Consider the following 24507-nt stretch of genomic DNA (forward strand, 5'->3'; position numbering starts at 1 on the left):
TCCTAAAGGGAGGCTTGCTAATAATAGAGAAATAAACAACTCTTAAATTCTCAGGGAGTTCCAGAAACTTACAGGCTCCCACTCTCCCTAAGATTATATAAGCAGGGAGGATTGCTAAGGAGGCTTAGACCAGCCAAACTGCCTAGAGAAGATTTTACAACCCATCAACCTGCCTGTAAGTTAGGTAGGGAGCTCTACAATCTTGGGTCTTACAAGTTGGCACTCATGTTTGGGTGGGTTTTAGATGATGATGTTGCCTTTGAGTCATCTGTGCTCCTGTAGGCATCCCCTCACCCCTACTCCTGTAAATAACCTCAGTAAGCTCATTGGTTCATCAAGTTGAACTTGGCTGCTGTCCTTATTTTGGTCTGTTGTTACTTCCCTATCCGTGGTGAGTAGATGTATATTTGTCTTCTCAGGAATAGTGAGTGCCACAGGACAGATAGGCTTGCTGACTGAGACATTATCAGTTCCTTTTCCCCAAGCACTCAGCTTCCTCTTTTTGACATGTAGCTAAGCCCTTGGTGAAAATTTGCCTGAGATTAAGGTGCTGACAGTTTTCTCTTGAGGTTTCTTGGCTCCCAAATGGCCACCTTTCCCTCTGTATCTTCACAATGCTCTCTTCCTATTAGGACACTAGTCATGATGGATTTGGCCCCACCCTGATGACCCCATTTCATCTGACTTATACAAAAAGACTATCTCCAAACACAGTCACATTCTGAGCCACTGGAGATTATACATTCAATGCAGATTTTGAGGGGATCACCCAGAAGTTGATGACATGGTGCCCTCTCTTAGCAGCCAGTGTTTGTCAGGCCCCAAGGACTGCCCCTGCTAACTGTGGGCTGGGATCTAGGCAGGTGGAATCCTGGGCATCTATATGAGTGACAACAAAGAAGCTCCCTTGCCCAACTAAGCCGTCATTTCTTGAGATTAGGTTGATGACCAGGTAACTGGGCACTACCAATGTGTCAGTGCATACTGAGGCAGGGGAATGCTGATCACTGCCCCAGCCAGCTAAGTACCAATAGTAATAATCTCAGAGCCTCTCCCTTGATTGTCACCTTTATAACTTCCCTTTTGGTCCTCACCTCTGACATATGCTCAGCAAACACTTCACACTACTTTCCTGCTTGCTACGCACTCTTTGTGGTGTAGGCTTGACACCTTACCTTCTAAACAAATTAAAATGTCCTTATTTCCCTGAGACCCGAACCCACAGGCCTGCCTATGGCAAGTGCCACCTGAACATACAATGGGCTGGGTTCTGGGAGAATCAACTTGACTAGAATCATCTGAAAGATGGGCTTCTGAGCATAGATGTAGGGGATTACCTTGGTTATGTTAATTGACAGGGAAAGACCCACCCGCTATGGGAGTCACCATTCCCTAGGAAGGGAATCTCAAACTAAGACTGGACAAAGTGAGTCAAGCCCCAGGATGTATGCATTTGTCATTCTCTGCTTCTGATTGTGGCTGTGACATGACCAGCTGCTCCAGGCTCCTGCCATAATGGACAGCATAATAAGATAAAACCTTTCTCCCGTAAATTGCTTTTGCCAGAGTACTTATCGAAGCATCAGGAAAGAAGACTAAACAATGCCAGGAAGATTCTAAGCACTTGAGTTATGTTTGATTTACACAGTGGGATGGAGGCAAATCTTGAGGAATAGTGTGACAGCGGAGACATGCAACTGTAACCACGCTCCACCATCACTCTGTCTCTACACACACCAACTCAAGGGACAGCCTTTCCCAGCACACCATCTGTGTCAACAAAGACCCACACCTCTCTGTGAGAAGGTGTTTTCTCTGGTTGTTTCTGTTTAATTAGCATTGGGACATTGGAGTGAGGACAGTGGAGAGAGAGGAAGAAAGAGGGCTGGGTAGTGGCTACAACAGAAGGAGGTGTGTGCTGTGGGCCCAGCAGAGGCCCTGGGAACAGTTGCTGGTCTCCCTGGATTCCTCTGTTCAGGGATACATGTGGGCTCAGGCAGGAGCTTTGCAGCAGCTCACAGGATAACAGGAATCTCCTTGGTTGGGGAGGGAGGTGTTGAATCCCCCCCAAGAAGCTTCTTCTCTGTCTCTTCCTCATCCTGAAAATAAAATAGAAGGAAGAAATCAATGAATGGAAGAAAAACATAAAGAAGAAGCATGACGTTTAGCTTAAATAATGGATGGAAAAAAGCATGAGGATGAGGTTAGCTTCACTGATGGATGGAGAAAAGCATGGGGATCAGGTTAGCTTGACTGATGGATGGAGAAAAGCATGGGGATGAGGTTAGCATCACTGATGGATGGAGAAAAGCATGGGGATGAGGTTAGCATCATTGATGGATGGAGAAAAGCATGGGGATGAGGTTAGCTTCAGCACTTGAAACCAGCAGAGAGAAGGAAGTCACAGCAGGAAGTGCACATGCAGCAAGGGCGAGGAGGCAGAGCAGGGAGTGGGACATGGACCTGGACGGAGTGGGGAATGAGGGTGAAGAAAGGCATGAAGAGGCACAGGGTAGCAGAAGTCATACAGGACATGAGGTCACAGTCCCCAGACAGTGAAGGATGAATGAGGACCAGGGACTTCCAAGGCCAGGTGCTCATCCCCATTTTTAATGCCCAGACCCCTGCTGTCCTGAGTACTCACCAGGGCCTGGGAACTCTGGCCACACATACTTCGGAGACTCAGTCCCAGGGAAGCCAAAGACACAACAATCTTCAGGATACAGACAATTGTTAGCATGATGCAGAATGCTAGGAACAAGTTCTAGAGTCAGAAGAGAAACAGACATAGCCAAGAGTCAGCTCATCTGAATCACATGCCACCTTAGCAAAGCCACACTCCATCCAGACCCGGTTTAGTAAATACTTCCCACCAAGGCAGGCAGTGTCTTTTAGTGGTGGGGTGACCACCACTTCTAACCCACTCGCTTGACTTATGAAAATTGCACCATGTCAATGATGGGCAGCCCTTCATTGGCCCTGTAGTTTATTCCTGCCTCTTGACACATCACCATAACTCCCCGCCTGGGACCTGACTGCTAAATTGAGAAGCTAGAGGCACATGAAGAAGCTGCTAGAGGTCCTCAGGCTGACAGCCCAGCTGAGCTCCCAGCCAAGAGCCACATCCTGTACCTACTGCATTAGTGCCTCAGTGGGAATGTCCAGCCCTAGTGAGACCTTGGATGACTACACCCACTGTCTCCGCCTGCGGCTGCATAGGAAACCCCCGAGTGTAAACAGTCTGTCTGAACCAGCCAACCCCAGAGAACTGTGAGAACCATGAAGAAAGTGGTGCCTCAAAGCCACCATATTTGGGGGTGACTTTTTATGCATCAGTAAGTAGATAACCAGAATGGCCATTCATTAGAAAAGTCAGAGGGTGACCTACTGTCTGTTCCCCCACCACCTTGGATTCAGGGAATCTTCATGTGTGAAGGTCTGAAAATGCCTTCAGCTTGAACGACAACTTCCTACCCAAAAGGCTAGAGTGAGGGCCAAGTTCAAAGAGCCTTCATCCCCACCCTCAAGGGCTCCAGTCCCTAAGAGCAAGGGTTGTGATGGGTCCCAGGAAAACCACACTTCTCTTCTCACCATCATCATGTTCAGGTAGAATTTGCACCTCTCTATCTTCCAGTCTGAGTCTCTGGAGTACTGCATTATCCCATACCCACTGCCCATGCTAGACTGTAAGGGGTCGCACGCGGAACTGATCTTGAAATAGTAGGAAGCGCTCGTCTGCCAGATTAAGCTGTTCACACCCAGAACGGTAGCAGCCACAGCTGTAGCAATGCAAGCCAGGATGAGCAGACGTGATATTTGGCCCTGAAAGAGAGAGGTCCAGATGCAGATGCTGCTGTCAGTGGCAGAGTCATGAACCACAGCCTCAAACCTGCCCATCTTTCCCTCCCAGACCTCCAGGAAAGGCTCGTTTTATCAGTAACTAAAGGACAGCAAAGGTGCTGAAATGCTAGCCATTTTGGAGGGTGTAGATGGACAGGGTTGATAAAGAGGAAGCCCGAGACTCACAGACAGTTTTCCCTGTTGCTTCTCATGGACAATGGTGCCAGCTCCAGCTACAATTGCCTGGAAAGAGAAGACACCAGAAAAAAAAAATGGCCTCTAGTTTACTCTCCTGGCTAGGTTTTCCACCATCCTTCCACCAACAGCTCTCAGAACAGCCCAACTCAAGCAGCAAAAGACAAGCAGTCCAACTAAAAAGCAGCACATGGGCAGACATGTGTCACAAATGTCCTGCCCAACAAAAAACAAAAACAAAAACAAAAACAAAAACCCAGGCTCTGAAGGTTTTCTCCAGCCCTCAGACAACTGTTTCCTGTTTGCCTCCACCAAGCTCCTTGGTAGTTTCGTACTTACCACAGACCCTGACCAGAAGGCACAGCCAGAGGCACGTAGCTCAGTCCAGGGCCCGAAGTAGATACACACCCCAAGAACACAGCTCACAAACCCTAGCAATATTTGGGTCACCTGCAAGACAGGAGGGGAAAATTCAACTCTCTTCACATCCCAAGGGTAACTGCACAGCTCCAACCCAGGTGGCAGGCTTCACCTTTTCCTCTGCATTGGCCTCCCTGCAGCTCTGATTCTGGAAGGTTCTGTCTTAACATCCATTGAGTCACACTGGTCTGCTGTTTTTCTCCACCCCCTCAGTCTGCCTTTCATTACTTTTCCCTAACACCATCACTTGATGCCGATTCTTACCATTTTCATCTCATTCTTCCCCAAGGGTATCATCCTGTCAAATCCTGCACCTAACTTCAGCATCTGACCCCAACCTAAGTCCTCATATCTAAATACAATGTGAAGGGTTCTCTAGTACATGCAAAACATAGTGCTGAGGGGGCTGGCGATGAGCAGACAGAGAAATAAATGAGCCCTTGGATTCAATCCCCAGGGCCAGATAAGACTGGATGAAGTAATACATGCCTATAAAAAAATACAGCATTTGGAAAGTGAAGGCTGGGGGTCCAGAAGTTCAAGGCCATCCTTGACTACATAGTTAATTTGAGGCCAGCCTAGACGACATGAGACCCTGCCTCAGGGCGGGGGAAAGGCATACCAGTGTGACTCCTTTCTGGAATTGGAGAATGGGTGAGTGATATGCCTACCAGTGAAACTGCACCCCCACCTAGATTCTGGCCCCCTTGGCCAGTTCCCAAGTCCATGCTTTCCCAGCTAGTCCCTAGCCCCAAAGCTGGGCCCCCCTCCCAACCTCAGAAGACTCCCTTCAAGCAGGTCCAGACCACACCAGCCAGAACAGGTGAGTAAACTACCTAGCAACAGACCTGCACACCTCCCTGGACTCTGTCTACTGAAACCCTTTTCCCAAGCCAATGCCATCCCAGCTCATCCCTGGCCCTGTAGCTGCTGGGCCCCCACTCCCAATCCCAGTGGGTCTCCACCACTAAGACACAGACCACACCAGCCAAAACAGGCTCAGGCTACATAAGCCAGAACAGAACACCAGCAGACTCCATATGCCCAGTTGGAAGAACAGATGACAGAGGCCCACATACATCTACACCATCCAAAGAACAGCCCCAGCAAGCTCTACCAGAGGCAGGTACCCTAGGTACCCCAGAAGAAGACTCTGGAGTACCTAGGGTACCCCAGATATTTTACTGGAGGCCAGGCAGGATCTAGAGACCCAAGCAGACTTCAGCTTTACCATAGGCCAGACCAGAACCAGGGAACCAAGGCCCCTAAAACCCCAGTGGAGACACCCTACTGGACCTGAAGACTCATCAGTCACCAGAACCCTTGACCACTTAGGCCAAAAGACCAGATAAGAAGCAGAAACCAAGGAACAAAACACTGATCCAACAAAGACAAACAAAGGAATCAATACCTAGACCTATAATCACCCCAAATCCAGATGTCTAAATGCCAGTATAAGAGCACAATCAGTAACAGAAAAGCAATACGGCATCACCAGAGCCCAGCTACCCTACGACAGCAAGACCTGAACAAAGCAAAACAGCTGAAACACGGGAAAACAACCTGAAAAATAATTTTATGAAGATGATAGAGGTCCTTAAAGAGGAAATGAAAAAAATCCCATAAAGAAATGGAAGAAATGGCAGCCAAAAAATTTGAGAAAATCAATAAATATCTTAAAGAATTTCACAACAACAATAACAAAAAAAAAAAAAAAATAAACTAACAGCCAACAGAAACGAAAACAGTTCAAGACCTGAAAAATGGAAATAGAAGCAAAAGAAGGGGGAATTCTGGAAATGGAAAACTTGGGTAAGAGAACAGGAACTACAGATGTAAGCATCACCAACAGAATACGAGAGATGGAAGACAGAATCTCAGGCACTGAAGATGTGACAGAGAAAATAGATTCACTGGTCAAAGAAAATGTTAAGTCTAAAAAGTTCCTAACACACAACATCCAGAATATCTAGGACACCATGAAAAGACCAAACCTAAGAATAATAGGAATAGAAGAAGGAGAAGAATGCCTGCTCAAAGGCCCAGAAAATATATTCAACAAAACATATTCAAGAAAACTTTCCCAACCTATAAAGGCACAGGAAGCAGAACACCAAATAGACTGGACTAGAAAAAAAAGTCCCCTTGCCACATAATAATCAAAACACTCAACATACAGAATAAAGAAAGAATATTAAATGTTGCAAAGGAAAAACACTGCAAAGGAAAAAGACCATATAGCACATAAAGGTAGACCTATCCAAATTACTCCTGGCTTTTCAGTGGAGACTCTAAAAGCCAGAAGAGCTTGGACAGACTTCTTTGAAACTCTAAGAGACCATGGATTCCAGCCCAGATTACTATACCCAGCAAAAATTTCAATCATCATAAATGGTGAAAACAAGATATTTCATGACAAAGTCAAATTTAATCAATAATCTATTCACAAACCCAGCTCTACAGAAAGTACTAGAAAGAAAGTCACAAGTCATTAATATCTCTCAATGTTGATGGATTCAATTCATCAATAAAAATACAAATGCTAACAGAATGGATATGAAAACAAGACCCATCCTTCTGCTCCATACAAGAAACACATCTCAACATCAAAGGCAGACATTACCTCAGAGTAAAGTGTTGGAGAAACATTTTTCAATAAAGCAGACTGAAGAAGCAAGCTGGTATAGCAATGCTAATGTCTAACAAAATAGACTTCAAACTAGAATTAACCAAAATTTGGTTAATCTTATTTTTGCACCTGCAGTCTTCAGCTCCCATGAACTCCAGGGAACACTTGAACTCACAGCCTGAAATTCCTCCTCCATCACCCAGTCTCTGGCTGACACAGCCCTCTCTCCACCAGAGAGGGGGTTGGTTACTCCTTTCCATGCAAATCCCAGCAGAGAAATGTTCAAATCTCTCCCCAAATGTGAGGGGACAAGTGAGTTCCTATGTTCTTCGCTGAGGGGTCAACTCGATTTCCTCTGCATCCCATAAAGAGGAGAGTCCCCACCCTCTGTGCCACCTCATTAGCCCACTGGCCACCAACTCTCACCCCTAGAACCAGCTGTCCATGGTGGATGCTGGCCTTGGAGGGCCCAGTGTCCTGAGGGCAGGAGAAAAACTTCTTTGGGGAGCCTATGGCTCTCAGCAGCTGCTCCAAAGCTGATTGGTGGTGGATGTGGATGTTGATGTGGGTGGACTGGGGGAGTGCGGAGGCCACTTCAGCTCCATTCACAGTCACCGTGGTTTGGGTCATCTTTCCTGGTAGGGAAAACAACAGGAATGGATGAAGTGTGGGAACCAGGAAAGGTAAAGTGGAGTGACTAATGGCTCAAGGTCAAGAAGCTCTCCCAAGGGCAGATAGCAATGTCATGGTGGCCCGTATTTGATATTCAAACCACTTGTAGAGTCTTTCACCACACACAGTCCTGGGCCCCTTCCCAAAGGATTGATGGAATGTTATTGTTTGAACATGCAGGGCTCCTCACAGACTGTTACATGCTTGGTCTTGGCTGGAGGTGCTATTGGAGGAGACTCGGGAAGTGGGGACTGGTTGGAAGACATAAGTCAATAGGGGTGTGCCTTTGAAGAGCATCTAACCCCTCACAGATTCATTTCTCCCCTCTCCTTCCCTCTTGCCTCCTTCCCTTCTTCCCTCCCCTCCTCTCTCTCTCCTTCCTGACCACTGAGGTAAGCATCCTCTACTACACACTCCCACTGCCCTGATATTCTGCCTTGCCTTGAGCCCAGAGCAATGGGCTGGCCTCAGCTCAAAATGCCATGCAAGGAAATTTATAAATCTACCTCCTTCAAGTTGTTTTTCTCAGATGTTTATTCACAGTAACATAAGGCTGCCTAACACAGCTTGGCTTGGGTCTAAGTGGGACAAAAAGGAATCTGAGTTCACACACACACACACACACACACACACACACACACACACACACACAAATACTTTTACTAGTTAAAATGTTGAAAAGAGGACTGAGGAGATGGCTCAGTGGGTAAAAACTTGCTGTATAAGTATGAGGACCAGCCTTCAGATCCCAGAACCCAGGTATAAGCTGAGCAGGGGTGATGGCTTCCTGTGACCCCAGCACTTGGGAGGTAGAGACAGGATTCCCAGGGCAAGCTGGCCAGCTAAACTCTGTGTTTAACTGAGAAAGAACCCACCTCAATTAAGTGGAGATCAATAGAGGAAAACATGCCATGTCAAGTTTGGGCTTCCATTTGCATGCTCACACGCATGTGTGTGCACCTACTTTAGTGGACATTGTCAATTACCCTGGACTAACGCAGCTTTAGTGGCCATTGTCAATTACCCTGGACTAACGCAGCTTTAGTGGCCATTGTCATTTACCCTCCACAGATGTTGTCGCAATGACCATATACCAGTGTCATTCAAGAACAGAGTTTCTTTCCCCACTCACTGAGTGTACTAGCAATTTCTGCTTTCTTCAGTTTTACATAAGAGAAATTACATTCTATTGTGTTTTAATTTAATGCAATAAATTGCTCCATTTTCATTGCTTATTTTGAAGTTTGACAGATATTTCCCTTTATGAAGATACAGCTAAAATCAAGATATGTGTTGCAAAAGTTCCCTCCAGGTGTGGGGGCGCACATCTTTAATCCCAGCACTCAGGAGGCAGAGGCAGGTGGATTTCTGTGAGTTGGAGGATAACCTGGTCTATATAGCAAGTTCTGGGCCAGCCAAGGATACACAATGAGATCTTGTCTCAAAAATTAAAAATAAAAATTCCCTAGTCCCCTCCCCTAGTAAATCCCCTTGTCTGGGCTTCCCACTTGGTTTCTGTAACTGTTGTGGCAGTTCTTACATTACGAACATGGTTGGCTGTCTTTGTGTTTCTTCAGGGCATTATTTATTCCTTCTCTTATAAGCTCTTCATTCTCATGCTTCCTGATTTTTTTTTCATACAAGTTCTTTGCATATTTGAGGATTTACCATTGGCAACCTGCACTCACACTCGTACACCCGTGTAAACAAGTGAAACATGACTGAAGAAGAGGTGTTGCTCTTTGGATCTATGTCATAGTGTGGCAGAAACAGGCAAGGACCCACCGTGCTGGTCCATGTAGCAATTTCTGGAAAACAGTTTCTACTGTGGTATACATCACCTTTCTCCCACTGACAAAAACACTGCCTTGAGTTCCCATAGGGCCTTGGGCCCATTGAGGCCTTCATATTCTAGTACTTGAATGTCCGATGGCCTCCTCCCCATTGCTGCCTAGAGTCTACTAAAGCTAGAGTTGAACACATCCTGCCTGCTTCCCAGCTCTCTCCTAGTCCTGGGTCAAAACTATCAAGGCCATTTTAGCCCCTCTGGTCAGTTGCTTGGATCCAAAAGCAAGTCTGCCTGGGTAATCTGGTTAAGTATCAGTTTCAACTGGAGATTGGTAACCACCAGTCCCACCTCCGGTTCCATCTGTCCCACCCCTAAAAGCACTTTTCACTTCCACTCACCTGGGCCCTCCGCGGTGAAAGAATGGAGACGGACAGCTCTTCAGGAGGGAGGAAGAGGCCTTGGACTTCTTCGCAGAAGCACAAGTGAAGGCCCCAGGTTCTCACCTTCCCTTGAGGTTCCTGGAGTGAGGAAGAAAATCTCAGTCCTGTCTGTGTGCTGGCCTCCTCACGACCCCCAGGACCACCACTGCCCTGGCCACCCAGAAACCTCCGTGCTCCCCACTGCTGCCGTCACTCCAGATAGTGGCTTCCTGATATCCCTCCTCCCAGTGCCCAGGAATACAGAAAACAGACACCCCGTGACTTCACTCCACAGACACCCCACCTCTGCTTGGTCTCAAAGGCCCCACTCTCAGAATGAAGGTGTGAGGCTCTGGTAATTGTGGAAGGCAAAGCTCGGCCCCGGCCTCCCCAGCCTCAGCCCTGTTTCCAGTGTCACAGCCTCTATCCAACATGTCCCCCGCTCCCTGGAGTCCTACAAGAAAGCAGCCACAGAGGGAGGGAGCAGCAGCATCCTGGGCTAGGGTGGAGCCTGAGGAGTAGGTTTGGAGACTCCTCCAGAGAAGGGGCTCTGTGCTCCAAGAGGGGCTACCCTGGGGCTGAGAGGGGCCCTTCCTCACCTGCTATCCTCTGAGAGAGGTGGGGCTGGAGCAGACAGGTCTGGGAGGAGCTGACTTGGAGCTACTGACCCCACAGGAGTAGATAAGATAAGTAGAGAACAGGAAGAAGGGGTGGAGGGAGGGAGGGGGCCTGACCAGAGTCTCTCAGTTTCCCAGCAAGTAGCTGACAAGAAGGGGCCCCGCATGGGGGGTTCCTTTCGGAGTAGACAACCAGGCCTATGCAGCAGGGGTACAGGTGACACAGGGACACACACACCCAAGGCACCACAGACCCACAGTCACTTAGAAAACTCTAGTGCTGGTGGGGTCAGAAGAGGGAGTATTCTCAAAGATTCCACAGACTTGATCCGTGCCGGTCCCAGCTCTGCAGACCTCACCCACCTTCCCCAGCTCCCCAGTGCCCACTGAGGAACTGACTTCTGGGAAGCCCCTGAAGGGGCCCTCAGTCCCAGCTGCCTGCCAGGAAGTACTAAAGTCTGGCCAGCCTCCCTCCCTTTCTGGCTCCCACCCAATTTCTCCCTCCTGCCAGGGCTGAGGTTCTCGACTATAGCCAGCTCCTCCCTGTGCCCCTCAGCTGCCCCGCTGCACAACCCCCTCGTCTCAGAAGAGAGCAGGTAAGACAGCCCACCCTGTCCCATCCTGGGCCTTGTGGCTTCTGGGAATCACTTCAGCATGAACTCCTTTCCCAGTCGACCCTGTTCCCATAGAGCTTGCCAGGGTGAAGGGCATACTGAGATATGCCTCTAGAAACAGTGTGGCTTCTGTCTCTGCCACTGAGTCCTGTGGGGACAGGGACAGTCAGTGCTGAGTGCTGATCCAGACAGAGGGCTCCGGGGTGAGGTGGTCCCTGGGACCCTGGTAGGGAAGAGATATTACAACAGGAGCTTAATGGGCATTTGGGGGTGGGGGGTGCTGTAAAGGGGCTTGGGTTCTGACCTGGGGTCAGAGAACTCTGAGGAGAAGAGGCTGAGAGAAGAGGCCCAGTCAGGAGTGAAGTGAAGAGGTAAGGCACGTGGGTACTGCTTGATCGTGACATCAGGCCCCTGAAGACCATGGCGGTGGGGACACAAAGCAGATGTGGGGAGAAGAGGGAGCCCCAACAGCAGCATGCTTCCCTGAGAGACAACCCTCCAAAAGGGATGGGGCTACAGCTCCATAGCCAGAGGCAGCTTTTCTGTGTCACTGGACTTCCCAACTCCAATAAACCTGAAAACCTGTCACACATTCCTTCCTGCTGTTCGTTTTCTCCCTCACAGATGATGTCCATGGACATGGAGACTGCAGACGCCGGTGAGGTGGCCCTTGAGGCCCCACAACCCACCCACATCGATGTGCACATCCACCAGGGGTCTGCTCTGGCCAAACTCCTGCTGGCCGGATGCTCCTTGCTACGGCTCCCAGCATCCGCCTCAACCAGGAATCTGGGCAGCAGCCGGCTTCTCGTGGCCTCCTGGGTGAGAGTAGCTACATGCTTCACGGGCCGAGGAGGGACACCAGCCAGGCTAAGGAACGGTCCTTTATCTTGCTTGCCACACTCTCCTCCGGCCTTCTTCTATGCCTAAGACATTGAGCTGGTTTGATCTTCTTATTAGAAATCAGTCCAAGCTGTACACTCAGCTGCAAGCTAACAGGTGGACCCTCTGCTCGAGAGCCATGTTCTCAAGTCCTCTCTCTTCCAGGTGGTGCAGATTGTGCTGGGGGTTCTGAGTGTGGCTCTGGGTGGAATCCTCTACATCTGCCAGTATTTCGCCATGAACACCTCAGGTGGCCCGATCTGGACTGGGATCGTGGTGAGTGTGGCATCATGAAGGTCCAAGGCTGTCAGACAGGAGAGGGATGGTGTTCTGTTTGCCTCCTTTACAGCACCACCATTGATGTGGCATCAGAGCGTGTGTAGCCACACAGACCTGAATGATGTAGGCCGGTTTGGTGCTTGTGTGGATGATGGGAGTGAGGGAATGTTTGTCTGCACAGTTGCAGGTCAGCTCTGTCTCTTGCCCCATGCTCCTCCCACCAGGCTGGTGGCGCTCCTCATCATCAATGGCAGTCATCAGTCAAGGCTCTAAGGGCTCACTCACCTCCAGTGTCTGCCTCAAGACAGGGGAAGTGGAAAATGTCAGGCAGGAAGCACCTCCTACTTCCTTTTGCTCATCCTATAGGGATCCAGGGTGTATTCTGATGTGCTGTTATCTCTAATGACAGCTGGTTGGGCTGAGCATGGTGGTACAGGGAACTTTCTGACAGACCCACACTCTCAGAACAGCAAAAACCACATGTGTTCATTGAGAGGAGAGACTAAAGTAACTATGCTAACCCATCCAAAGGCAGAAACATGTGGATTCATTATAGAATAATCAAATAGGGCCAGGACCCATGTGTCCACGGGGCTGCACCAGACTTCCTGTTCTGTCCTTCTTAGATGGACCCAATAGCTGCTAAGACAGGACCCAGGCTGCCTAAAGTCACATCCTGCATCGGCAGCTTTCCCAACAACTTGGGACTTTGATCCACAAGATTCCTGGTCCTTGGAATGTTCATGAAGAATCTAGTGTGGTTTTAAAAGAAAGCTGTAGGGACAGACAAGAAGGTTCACATTTGGCTTAACCATGTGCATTTAGGTGTCACTAAAACAGTGTTCCACACCCTCACTGATGAGCTCCAGGCTCATCACCCTACACAGTTAGTCCACCAGAGACAACAAAACATAGCAGAACACATGGGATGCAGACGGAATGGTGTAGGCCATGTGGCTGGCACAGCAGATGAGAGTAACAGGGGAAATGAGGCAGAGGATTAATGGGCATCTGTAGTTCCTGTGCTGACTCTTCTGGTTCAATGTCTACCCAGGCTATGCTGGCTGGAGCTGTTGCCTTCCTTCACAAGAAACGAGGTGGTACCTGCTGGGTGAGTTTAGGACCAGGCAAGACCCACCCTCTGCCTGGAGGCTACGCCAGGCTCCTGCCCCATCACACACAGGCTGGATAAATCTGAATCTTCAAGTCTCCCTCTCTCCTCCTCTCCCTAGGCCCTGTTGAGGATCCTTCTTGTGCTGGCAAGTTTCAGCACGGCTGTGGCTGCCATCGTTATTGCAGCTCCTGAGTTCAATGTCTACCAATACTATATCAGAGATGACACCTGTCTAAACAACTCTTCGTATCACTGGCCCACCAAGCCCCCCAGCACCCCAAGTCCCGAAGAAGCCGACAGGATAGCCCTGTGCATATTCTACACAAGCATGCTAAAGGTAAGTGGCCATGGAGAAGGGCAGCTGCAGATCGTGGCAGGGAGGCTAAGACAGGAGAAGGTTCCCCTCCCTCTAGTCTTGAGGATCGTCCCGAAAGAGGCAGGACTGAGCAAACCAGAAGCCGTTCCCACTACACTGCTGCGGATGTCACAAACTGTTAGGAGAGAAATGCTGCCAGCCACAAGCAAAGAGTGGCCCCAGACTGCAAATATGGCAAGGGTTAGCAACACAGTGAATGCATGACCTCCCCGAGGCTGTCACTCACATTACAGCTCAGTGACTGAGGAGAGTGGACAAGGTTTCTGGTGAATTCTACCCCCCTGGACCCTTGATCCATCTGTAGTCCAGAAGCTGTAGATTTGGAGGTGAGGGTTAGAAAGTGGCCCTTGTCAGGAGAGAATGAAAGGAGCAGGAACGTGGTCGTCACTCCAGCACCCTCGTCTTTTGTCCCATGTCCCCAGCCCCTGCTCCTAAGTCTCCAGGCAATGCTCTTCGGTGTCTGGGCACTGCTGCTCCTGGCTTCTCTCACCCCTGTATGTGTTTACGTCTGGAAAAGATGCTTCACAAAGGCGGTGAGTCCCTGGGTCAATGTGTTTGGGGGCAGTGGCATGTTCAGATGAGACATTGATGCTTAGGAAAGAAGGAGACTCATTATGTGGGTCCCAGGAAGAATCATGTCTTTCTGTCCCATCCCACAAGGTCCCTGTTTCCAACCAATGTCCCTATCCAAAGCCCCCACGAAGCCATGGAAGGCCACGTCTATCTAGGCTTGTGGAGCTTTTTGTCGTGGGTCCTATGCAGCTGAGGTTGGCTCTGGCTGGCTCCAGAACTATCTAGCCTAGAGCACAGGACCCTTCTCTCCCCGTCACTAATGTCTTCCCTGGCCTTTTCCTCAGGAAACAGACGGGAAGAAACTGTTGGGTGCAAATGTCATTTAGCGCTGCTTCTCTCTTGCTCTGGGGGTCCCTCCTCCCGAAGCCTGAAAGAAGAGTCAGACGGGAGCGAATAGACCTTACCCCACTGCCAGGACATGACCGTTGCCTGCTCTGCTCAGCACCACAGCCGCTCACAGCAGCACTTGCTCTTTCTCCTTCACTGTCCCCTCCCCTGCTCCTTCCCAGGCAGTGGCTTGACAATAAAGTCTCGCGTCATTGCCAGCAGATTCTTGCTTTGTCACTCTACTGGTTGGCTGGGAGACAGGGAAGGGTGAGGGCAGTACGCCTATGATGCGCCCCACACAGCTCCAACCTCCTACCCAGGCCTAGAATCATACAACCTGAAAACAACTGACTGGGCGTGCAGGGTGCAGAGGGTAGAGACTCTGTCCCCCAAATTCTGATTTAAGAAGATGGATGTTTGGTAGTTGGATGAATGGGTTTTTATTTTTACTGTTGAGCAAAATCAACATACAGCATAACACAGACAGCATAACATGAAGATACAGTCATTTCAGAAATCTCATTTATTTACTTCTGGGCTGTTTAGATGGAGACTTGCTATGTAGCCCAGGCTGAACTTGAATTCATGGTCATCCTGCCTCAGCCTCCTGAGTGCTAGGATCACAGATGTGTACCACCATCCCAACTCTGAAAACTTTTTTTCAAGTTAGCTGTCCAATGATATGGTGAGATAAACCCCAGACTAACCATCCCATAAAATACCTCAAACCATACAACATATGGCTCATATACTTAAAAATTCCCTATATATATATATGTACATATATATATACACATATACATACATACATATACATACATATGTATATATATAAAAAAAAACAGCCTCAAAGGCCATATGAAGGCTGGGAGATGGATCCAGACAGCTGAGTCTTGAGTTGGTCTATGCCAGGGTGCCATGAGTACCTGCACATTTGGGGGTCCTCCTGAAGGACCTATAGGGCTCAGCATATATCTGCAGTCATGGATAATGCATAGCATCAAGGAGATACACCTCAGAATCAAGGGCAGGAAGATGTTCTAGGTGGACTCTAGGGAAACTCAATGTTTCTTCTTACATTCCCCTCTGGTGAGAGGCCACTCAGGTGCAGGCCTGCCTCTGCCAGAGGAACTCATGTAAGGCTCCGAGACAGGGATTTTACTGAAGGTTGGACACAGGGATGCCCTCTCTCTCCACTAGAACAGACTCCACTACTCAAGACTCCTGTGGTGTGTGTGTAGGGGTGGGGGTGTTCTTTTAAAATCCCATTGCTTGCATTCACTAGGCAAGTTCATCCTGTGGAATGTGGTGCCTGGGCATACAAACGCACCCAGTCAGCAAAAGAGCATCCTAAAAGCCAAACAAAATCTGAGAAGACAATCAAAGCTGCCCACTGTGATGAAGAGGGTGGTGGCAGAGAAGAGGAGGCTGGGAAAGCCATAGGCAAAGAGGATGAGGATGAGGATGAGGATGATGTCAGTAAGCAGAAGATCATGAGGGCGAATAGCTGGGAAGACAGACAAACTTCAAAACCAGAAGGTCACCGTGAGCTCTCCACCCTCCACTTCCCATCTCAGGGTCTAAATGTGGTCACCAAATACGAAGATTCCCCAACCCACTCGATGGGCAGATGCTATGCAAACTCCACCCCCACTCACCATCACAACATGAGTTTGCATCAGGGGAGGAAAGAAAAGAACCAAAAATTCCAAGATCCTACTTACTTAAAACTAATTTCTTGAAACTACTTTAAAAGAGGAACTTGGCATTTCTCATTTATATCTTGCTTGTTTGTACAGATTGCTAGAGGTCATGACTGGGTGAACAAAGCAGCTTTCAGAATATTCTGTCCTACATCTTTACTGTGTTTACCTACAGGGTGACCATGTTTGTTCACTACACTCTCAAAGAAGGAAAATAAAATGTTTAAAAAAAAAAAAAGTCCTAGGGGCTGGAGAGATGGCTCAGTGGTTAAAAGTGTGTACTGCTCCTGCCGAGGACCCGAGTTTTGTTCGGATCATCCATGTCAGGCAGCTCACTGTTACTCTAGCTCCAGAGGATCTGACACCATCTGCTGGCCTCTGTGGGTACTGCACTCATATGCAAATACCCACCCCAACACACATTCACATAATTTTTTAAATACCACTTTTTTCTCCATCCTGTCTGTCAGAAAGTGAAGAATGTTTCTGCCACACACTCGTACTTCCATGGTGTTCTGTCCCAGTGCCAAGCAACAATGAGTGAGCCCTCTGAAGCTACAGGCCCCCAGTTTTTCCTCCTTACGAAACAAAAAGTAAAATAATGACAAAAAAAATCTTATTCCAAGCATTCCAAGGACCTTCTCCTTACTAGAACAGAGTTCTCAAATGAAAGATAACCTTCTTCCTTAAGCTTCTAGAAAAGGCATTAGGAGAACCTATCTGGATGGTCAGCAGGGTTGACCTGTGCAGGCACTGTGGAGGATGTGTCTTCAGTGCATGGGATAGCAAGCCATGAGCCACTGGTGGATGCTGCCATTGTTTCCCATCTTCTTTCTTTCTCTGTCCCTTGAAATAGGTGCCCTGGCTATTGATTGGGTACAGTACTGTTTCCCATCATCCATTGGGGAGTTGATTCTAGTAAGCAGATTAGGAATTAGTCATATATGCACCTCCTGGGAAGCACATAGGAGGTGTCCCCCTCTACTCTCCTTTCTGGCCATGGAGCAAACCATACTGGGGTGATTTCACAATGGAGAGGGAGAGCATGGTCCACATACAACACACGGATCCTGGGGTGCCTAGCCAGATGTCTGTGTGAGAGAAAAATGTGTGTTAGTTTGTATGTTCTGTCTTCACAGCCAGAAGCCAGTCTAACAAATACATTTCCACCTCCCAAAGAATGGCAGCTAAGCGTGTCCAGTTATCCCACTGTAGACAAGAAATGTACCGAAATGGTGGCTCATAGTTCCAAATGATCTGAGGCCCTCTTCTGTCCTCTGTAGGCACCAGGCTTGCACATAATGAACATACATACACACAGGCAACCACACACATAAAATAAAAATAAATAAAATTTAAAACATTAAAAAATCAGTGACTTCCTGAGAAGGAACTGTAAAGCATGCCTGATGACAGCTCGCTCCAACTGGGTACAGACCTTAGCAAGAGCCAATGGGAAAGGTACTGATTAGTGAAACACGATAAAACAGAGACCGTAGGAAGACAGGCAGCCTCTTATCTCACTTGACTGGGCTCCATCACATGCACAGTCCTCCTTATCTCCCACCTGCATTCACTGAGGATGCTCATATTGCCCCCTAGAAATGTTCTTTAGTCTCTTCTAGTGTGATGAATGGGAGAGGCCAGCCATGGTGCCTCTCTGACCACATACCTTGCAGTCCCTGGTACAGCCAAAATAGCCACCTCAAGTGTGAGTTCTTGGCTCCCTAGGTCTGCACTTACCTTGTCTTTCTCCCTCTCCACCCTCAGAGACTCCCAGCAAAGCTGAAACAGTTCTCTGCATAGTGACATTTCTGAGCTCTCTCAGCTGTGTGCTGCTTCTCCCTGCTTCAAAAATCAAAGGATGTGTTGCTTTTACCTCTGCATCTCATGGCCAAAGGGAGGAAGCAGGGGATATGTAACGTGGAAATCAGAACAGCAGTTTCCTTGTGAATGGGAGATAAACAAATGGGAAAGGGAAGAGACTGACCTGTGAGATCACACAGGGGTCTACAGTCATGGTCACCTCCTCACTGTTAACTCAGGAGGAGCATATATGTTATTAATGAAACTGTATACATGTTTATACCCTCTTCTGCATGAATATTATAATTGCAGCACAAACCATACATTACAACTTCCTGTGTGAGTTAACACCACAATCATAGAAACAAGGACTTATGTGAAAGCTATTTGTTGTGTCAGTTAATACACATCTGGTCAACACCATCACACTGAACATTCTGCATTACGGGAGTAACACTTCAAAGCAATACATCGTCACTCCCAACCTCAGCCTAGACCTTCTGATAAAATAGTTTATGACAATTGTTCCCAAACATACAATGTTATAGTTGGGTTAATGATCATCTGCTACCAAAAACAGGAGAAAAGAATAGTGTATGCACACTTGGAATTTGGGGTTTAGTTCTAACGGATTATGACTTTAGGGGCCCATTATGACTTCGGCAAATAGTCAAGTGAAGATTAGCAGAATACCCAATGAAGCATCCAAATGCCAGGAATTAGTACACACCTTTCATTGGGACTCCAAGTGTAAATGGCCTCAGTTTTCCAGGCAAAAGACAAAGACGAGCAGATTGAACTTAAAAACACAATCCATCTAGTTGCAGCCTGCAAGAAACACACCTTGACATCACAGAGAAGCATAGTTTTAGGGTAAAAGACTGGGAACTGACATTTTAAGCAAACCAAAGTAGAAAACACAGACTGGCTTCAACACAGTAATAATCTATGACGTTCACACCCTTCTTGCACCAATAGACTGATCATCCAGAGCTGCAGAAAGAAACCCAGCATGGCAGACACAAACATGCATGTTGATCAGTTGAACAGAACAGTTGGCCCAGACATAAACCCATGCAGCTACAGCCACCTGATTTGTGACAGAGATGAAAAAAAAATACCACTGGAGAAAAGACAACATCTTTAGCAAATAGTTCTGGAAAAATTCAATATCCACACCCTGATCCACACCCTGTATAAAAATCAATTCAAAGGCTAAAGACCTTAATGGAGGACCCAGAACGTTGAAGCTACCAGGGAAAAGCACTTCAAGGGGTGTGAATGCAGGCAAAGACCTTTTGAAAGGGTTCCCAATAGCTTGGAAAATAAAACCAAAAACTAACTGAGATTGCATGAAACTGAAAAGCTTTCACAACAAAGAAAAGAGTTAGCTGAATAATGAAACAGCCTACAGAATGGGAGACAAGATTGCCAGATAAACATCTGGATTAATATATAAACTATATACATATCTAACAAAATAAATGCCAACCAACCCCCCTCAAACAACTAGTGGAATGAACAGGCAGCTCTCCCTGTCTCTCTGTCTCTCTCTGTCTCTGTCTTTCTCTCTGTCTCTTTCTGTCTGTCTCTCTCTCTGTCTCTTGGTCATGTTCTCTCTCTCTCTTAGTTGGGGGCATTGAGACAGAGTTTCTCTGTGTAACCCTGGCTGTCCTGGAACTCACTCTGTAGACCAGGCTGGCCTCAAACTCAGAGATCCACCTGCCTCTGCCTCCCAAGTGCTGGGATTAAAGGCGTGTTGCCAACACTGCCCTACTGAACAGAGAGTTCTCTAAAGACGCTCTATAAATGGTCAATAAATATCAAATGTTCAATTCCTTAGGCATCAGAGAAATGCAATTAAGCTGTATTGAAGAGGCCAAAGTGTTCTTAGTCATTAAGAACACTTACTGCTCTTGCAGAAAATCTGAATTTGGTTACCAGCACCTACATCCATCCTTAGGCTCACCACCATCCTTAATTCCAGTTCCAGGGAATCATACTCTCTTTTCTGGCCACTTACATATATGTAGGCAAAACACTGATGCACATAAAGCAAGATACAATACGTCTTTTAAAAACTACATTGAGGGTCTATACCACCCCAGTCATAATGGCTGTCACTAAGACAACAGGTAGTAAGAAATGTGACCAGGATGACTAGGGGCCAGGGGTACATTTATTTGCTGCCAATGTGGATGTAAATTAGTTCAGCCACTATAAATCAGTATAAAGGTTCCTCAAATATCTGAAAATAGGCCTTACATATGACCCAGCTAGAGCACTCTATGTGCATTTACCCAAATATACAACACATCACAGAGACACGTGCACATCCATGTTTATAGCTGGCCAAGTCACAAGAGCTCACAGAGGCACAGCCAGCTTGACATGACTTTGGAACAAAGGATCCCATGGGATAAACACCTAAACCACCCTGACAATCCTGAATGTGCTCATTGACAAGATCCCACAGGAAGTCCTTCCACACGAAATCCCAAAGATGAGTCCTCTTAAAGGGGACATACAGGGAGCTGATGGCAGGTGAGAAACGGTTCTGGCAAATGGAAAACACCCAAAGCAATCACCTACATCCTTTCTCTCTGTATGTAAAATAATGGTTGAGAAACTCCCATTCACAGTAAAAGATATAAGCCTAAGGATTGAAGGTGCTCAGTGTACCTCAACCAGAAGAAAGGCAAAGAAATAAAAGCTGGCCATGCAATCACACACCGGCCAGTTACGGGAAGAGTGATCCAAACACTTGGCAGAACCGTGGAGCCAGAGGAAATGACACGCCATTGTACTGAAAGACAGAAGCTGCCAGTCAGAGGCAATGTCCAGTGGGACACACATCACTGGGGGGGGGGGCACAGTGGATAGCTGTGGATTGCAATGTGCTCTTGAATTCTTTAAGATTCATCTGACAGCTGAAAGCAAGTAAGGAAGTGTCTGATGGACCGTCCATAGATGTAGAGCTGAGGTATAAGACAGATAGGACAGAAATGGGACAGAGCAAGGGGCGTTTATTGGTAATGTTTCTACTTCCACTGAAGCATCCAAAGATAGAGTTTAGGCTGACTATAAATGTTAAGTATGTACATTATAATTCCTACAGTAACAAGTAATGGCACCCCCCAAAATAGTAAAAATAAATATGTTACACAAATTCAAATAGAGTATTAAACAATGTTCATGTGATCTGAAAAAGAGCAGGAGGTAAGAGGCGAGAGAGAGGGAGAGAGGGAGAGAGAGAGAGAGAAAGAGAGAGAGAGAGACAGCAGTAAGCAACACAACCAAATAATGGACTACAGAACTAACCTAAAGCTACTTACTATCCATGTAAATAGTTAGTCCCAATTAGAAGATGGACTGTCCACAATGACTTTCTTAAATGGCCCATCTTATATTCCACCCAAGAAATTAACTTAAAATTTAACAGCATAAATGCATTATGTGCAAAAGGGTAGGAAGATACATCACAGAAACATTAATGGAGAGGAAGTAGGAGTAGATGGCTTTAATACCACACAAAGCAGGCCTCAAAGCAAAGAAAATGTACAGGATTGAACTGAGTCATTGCATACTAATGAGAGTGCTCCAGGCTGGAGAGATGGCTCGGTGGTTTAAAGCTTTTCTGTTCTTCCAGAAGTTCAGACCTCAGTCCATGTTAGGCAGCTCACAACCACCAGTAACTCCAGCTCCAGGGAACCTGACACTCTCTCTGGCCCCCATGGGCAGCTGTGCATGGCATACAGTCACACAGATATACAGACACATACATACACACAGAGAGAAAGACAGACAGACAAGCAGACAGACAGACAAGCAGACAGACAGACAGACAGACCACACACACACACACACACACACACACACACACACACACACACGAATAAATCTTGGGATAGGGAGATGGCTCAGAGGTTTAGAGCACTGGCTGCTCTTCCAGAGGACTCAAGTTCAATTCTTAGCACCCACATTGTTGGTAACAACTGTCTGTAACTCCAGTTCAGGAGATCAGATGCCTTCTCTTGGCCTCCACAAGCATTAAGCGAGCATGTTGTGCACACACATATATGTAGGCCAAACACCTATACACATAATAATAAAATAAATTTTACAAATAAACACTTTAAAGGGTGGGCTCACGAAGACAGAAACACTAAACTAAATACTTATATACCAAATAACAGAGCTTCAAAAGGCAGGAGGCAGGACACAGACAACTGAAGGGGGAATCCATCAGTAGGGAGGAAACAGCAGCACTCCCCTTTGACGGCAGACAGAATAAGTGGGGGTGAGCATGTCAACAGCAGTGGAGTGCTTGCCCAGGAGCACTAGCACCAAACACTCTAAAACCAATTATAGATAAAAGAATATGTATGCAGAAATGCAGGACCCAGAGGAGCTGAGTCACATCCTTAATAACTGCTTCGTACTACACTCACAGAATACTCAACAACCACAGAGTACACGGTCTTTCAGCATGCACTGAAAATACCAAGACAGGTCTGCAAGATGGCTCAGTGGGTAAAGGCACTTGCAGCCAAGTCTCAAGACCCAAGTTCAATTCTTGGGTCATACCTGGTGGAGTAAAGAGTTGTTTCTCAGAAATTGTCTTCTGACCTCCGCAGATGTGTGTGCTATGGCACACCTCAAACCCCAATAGATCAATATATATTTGAAAAAGAAAATTACCAGATTTGTCCCAGGACCAAACCTCAACAAGTTCAAGAGAGTTGAACTTATGCAGAGCATTTCCTCAGAGCATACTGGAATTGACCTAGAAACCAACAAACTGAGAGACAATGAGAAAATTTTCAAACATTTGAAAATTAATATTATTCTAAGTAAATCATGGATCAAAGAAATTTCAAGGGAATTATAAAAGATTTTAAACACACACACAAATTTTGTCTTTGAAAATTTGTGAGATATCTGAGTTTAAGATTCCCCAGAATCCACAAGAAACTAGATGCGGAGGCTGACACCTGTAATCCCGGAACTCCTTAATGAGATGGAGGCAGAGGCGGGAGACTAGGTGGAAGCTCCAGGGACAGCTGGTCTGGAGCAGCAGAAGCAGCAAGAGAAATCCTGCCTCAACAAGACAGGACGGCAAAGGCCACTCCCAAAGAGTTGTCCTCTGATCTCTGTGTGAGAAGTGTGGCATTTACACACACACACACACACACACACACACACACACACACACACACACACAAATACTTTAAAAATTAAAACTGAGACACAGCCAGGAAGTGCAAAGAAGGAAATTTAAGTCATTGAATGTTGGTATGGCAAAGGAAGAAAGTTCTCAAATCGGTGCCACAAAATTTCATACCAGGAAACAGAGACAGGAGAGGGCTGAACAAAGCCGGGGGAGGCAGAAGGAAGGCCGTGGTGGGACAGAAAACTGGGTGGTGAAACAAGACAACGATGCCAGACGCCGTCGTTGAAAGGATCACTGCGCTGACCGGTGAGCATCAAGAAAGGCAGAGCCACAATAAGGACGGCTAGGGAAACCCCACATGCCAGTTAGCTGTTCAGAACAAAGTCGAACACCCCACTCCGTGGGGCTCCAAAGCCACACAGAGACTCCAAGAGCCAGGTTGGCAGGTTCCTAAACATTTAAGCCCACAGCATACATTTCAGTGACCCCACTCCTGGGTATTTATCCTAGAAAATGAAAGCTTGTATAAACCCTGCATAGGCATGTTCACGGTTGCTCTCTTCGTAATTACCCCCAGACTGGAAGTAACCCAAATATCCTTCCATAGGCAAAACCACAGATGAGCTGTAGGACAGACACATGCAAGCATGTTACTCAAAAAAAGAAAAACAGAGCGGAGGTTTATTGGCAAAGTGTTTGCAAAGTGAGCATGGACCCGAGTTTGAGCCTCATCGACCATGTAAAAAGCTAGGTGTGGCAACATGTTCCGGCAAGCCTGGTGCTGGGAAGGCAGAGCTACAAAGATTTCTGGGGTTGCTAGCCAGCCAGTCTGGACACACCAGCACACTGTGGGGTCCATGAGAGAGAGAGACCTCGTCTTTAAAGTGTGGAGAGCAACCGAGGAAGACACTCAGCCTCTGCCTTCCATATATACATGCCTACACATACATGTAAATATATGTAGTAAATAAAAATAAACTTTCTGGGTGTGGTGGCAGGTGTCTATTATCTCAGCTTTCAGGAAGCTGAGGCAGGATTGTGAGTTCGAGCCTTGCCTGGGCTACAAAGCCCAGTCTAAA

At 47.2% G+C, this 24507-nt stretch overlaps 2 protein-coding genes across 3 annotated transcripts; one reads left to right on the top strand and one right to left on the bottom strand.

Moving 5' to 3' along the window:
- Positions 1-1802: 1802 nt before the first annotated feature.
- Tmem176b (transmembrane protein 176B) lies at positions 1803-10722 on the bottom strand. 2 transcript variants are annotated; one of them, XM_036182696.1, is made up of 8 exons: positions 10564-10722; positions 9944-10063; positions 7511-7719; positions 4375-4485; positions 4027-4083; positions 3592-3822; positions 2645-2764; positions 1803-2099 (listed from the first exon to the last, which is right to left on the bottom strand). In XM_036182696.1, exons 3-8 carry the CDS (start codon positions 7712-7714, stop codon positions 2016-2018), a joined length of 807 nt encoding a protein of 268 aa, XP_036038589.1. In that variant the 5' UTR covers positions 7715-7719; positions 9944-10063; positions 10564-10722; the 3' UTR covers positions 1803-2015. The 2 variants fall into 2 exon arrangements, with proteins under 2 accessions (XP_036038589.1, XP_036038590.1); XM_036182697.1 differs by lacking the exon at positions 10564-10722 and adding an exon at positions 10269-10430.
- A 238-nt stretch (positions 10723-10960) lies between these two features.
- Positions 10961-14967, top strand: Tmem176a (transmembrane protein 176A). Its single transcript, XM_036182698.1, has 7 exons — positions 10961-11177; positions 11820-12017; positions 12243-12353; positions 13411-13467; positions 13589-13807; positions 14269-14379; positions 14704-14967. Exons 2-7 carry the CDS (start codon positions 11820-11822, stop codon positions 14743-14745), a joined length of 738 nt encoding a protein of 245 aa, XP_036038591.1. The 5' UTR covers positions 10961-11177; the 3' UTR covers positions 14746-14967.
- Positions 14968-24507: the final 9540 nt, after the last annotated feature.

The sequence above is a fragment of the Onychomys torridus genome, chromosome 3 (genome assembly GCF_903995425.1).
Source record: "Onychomys torridus chromosome 3, mOncTor1.1, whole genome shotgun sequence".
Classification (NCBI taxonomy): Eukaryota; Metazoa; Chordata; class Mammalia; order Rodentia; family Cricetidae; genus Onychomys; species Onychomys torridus.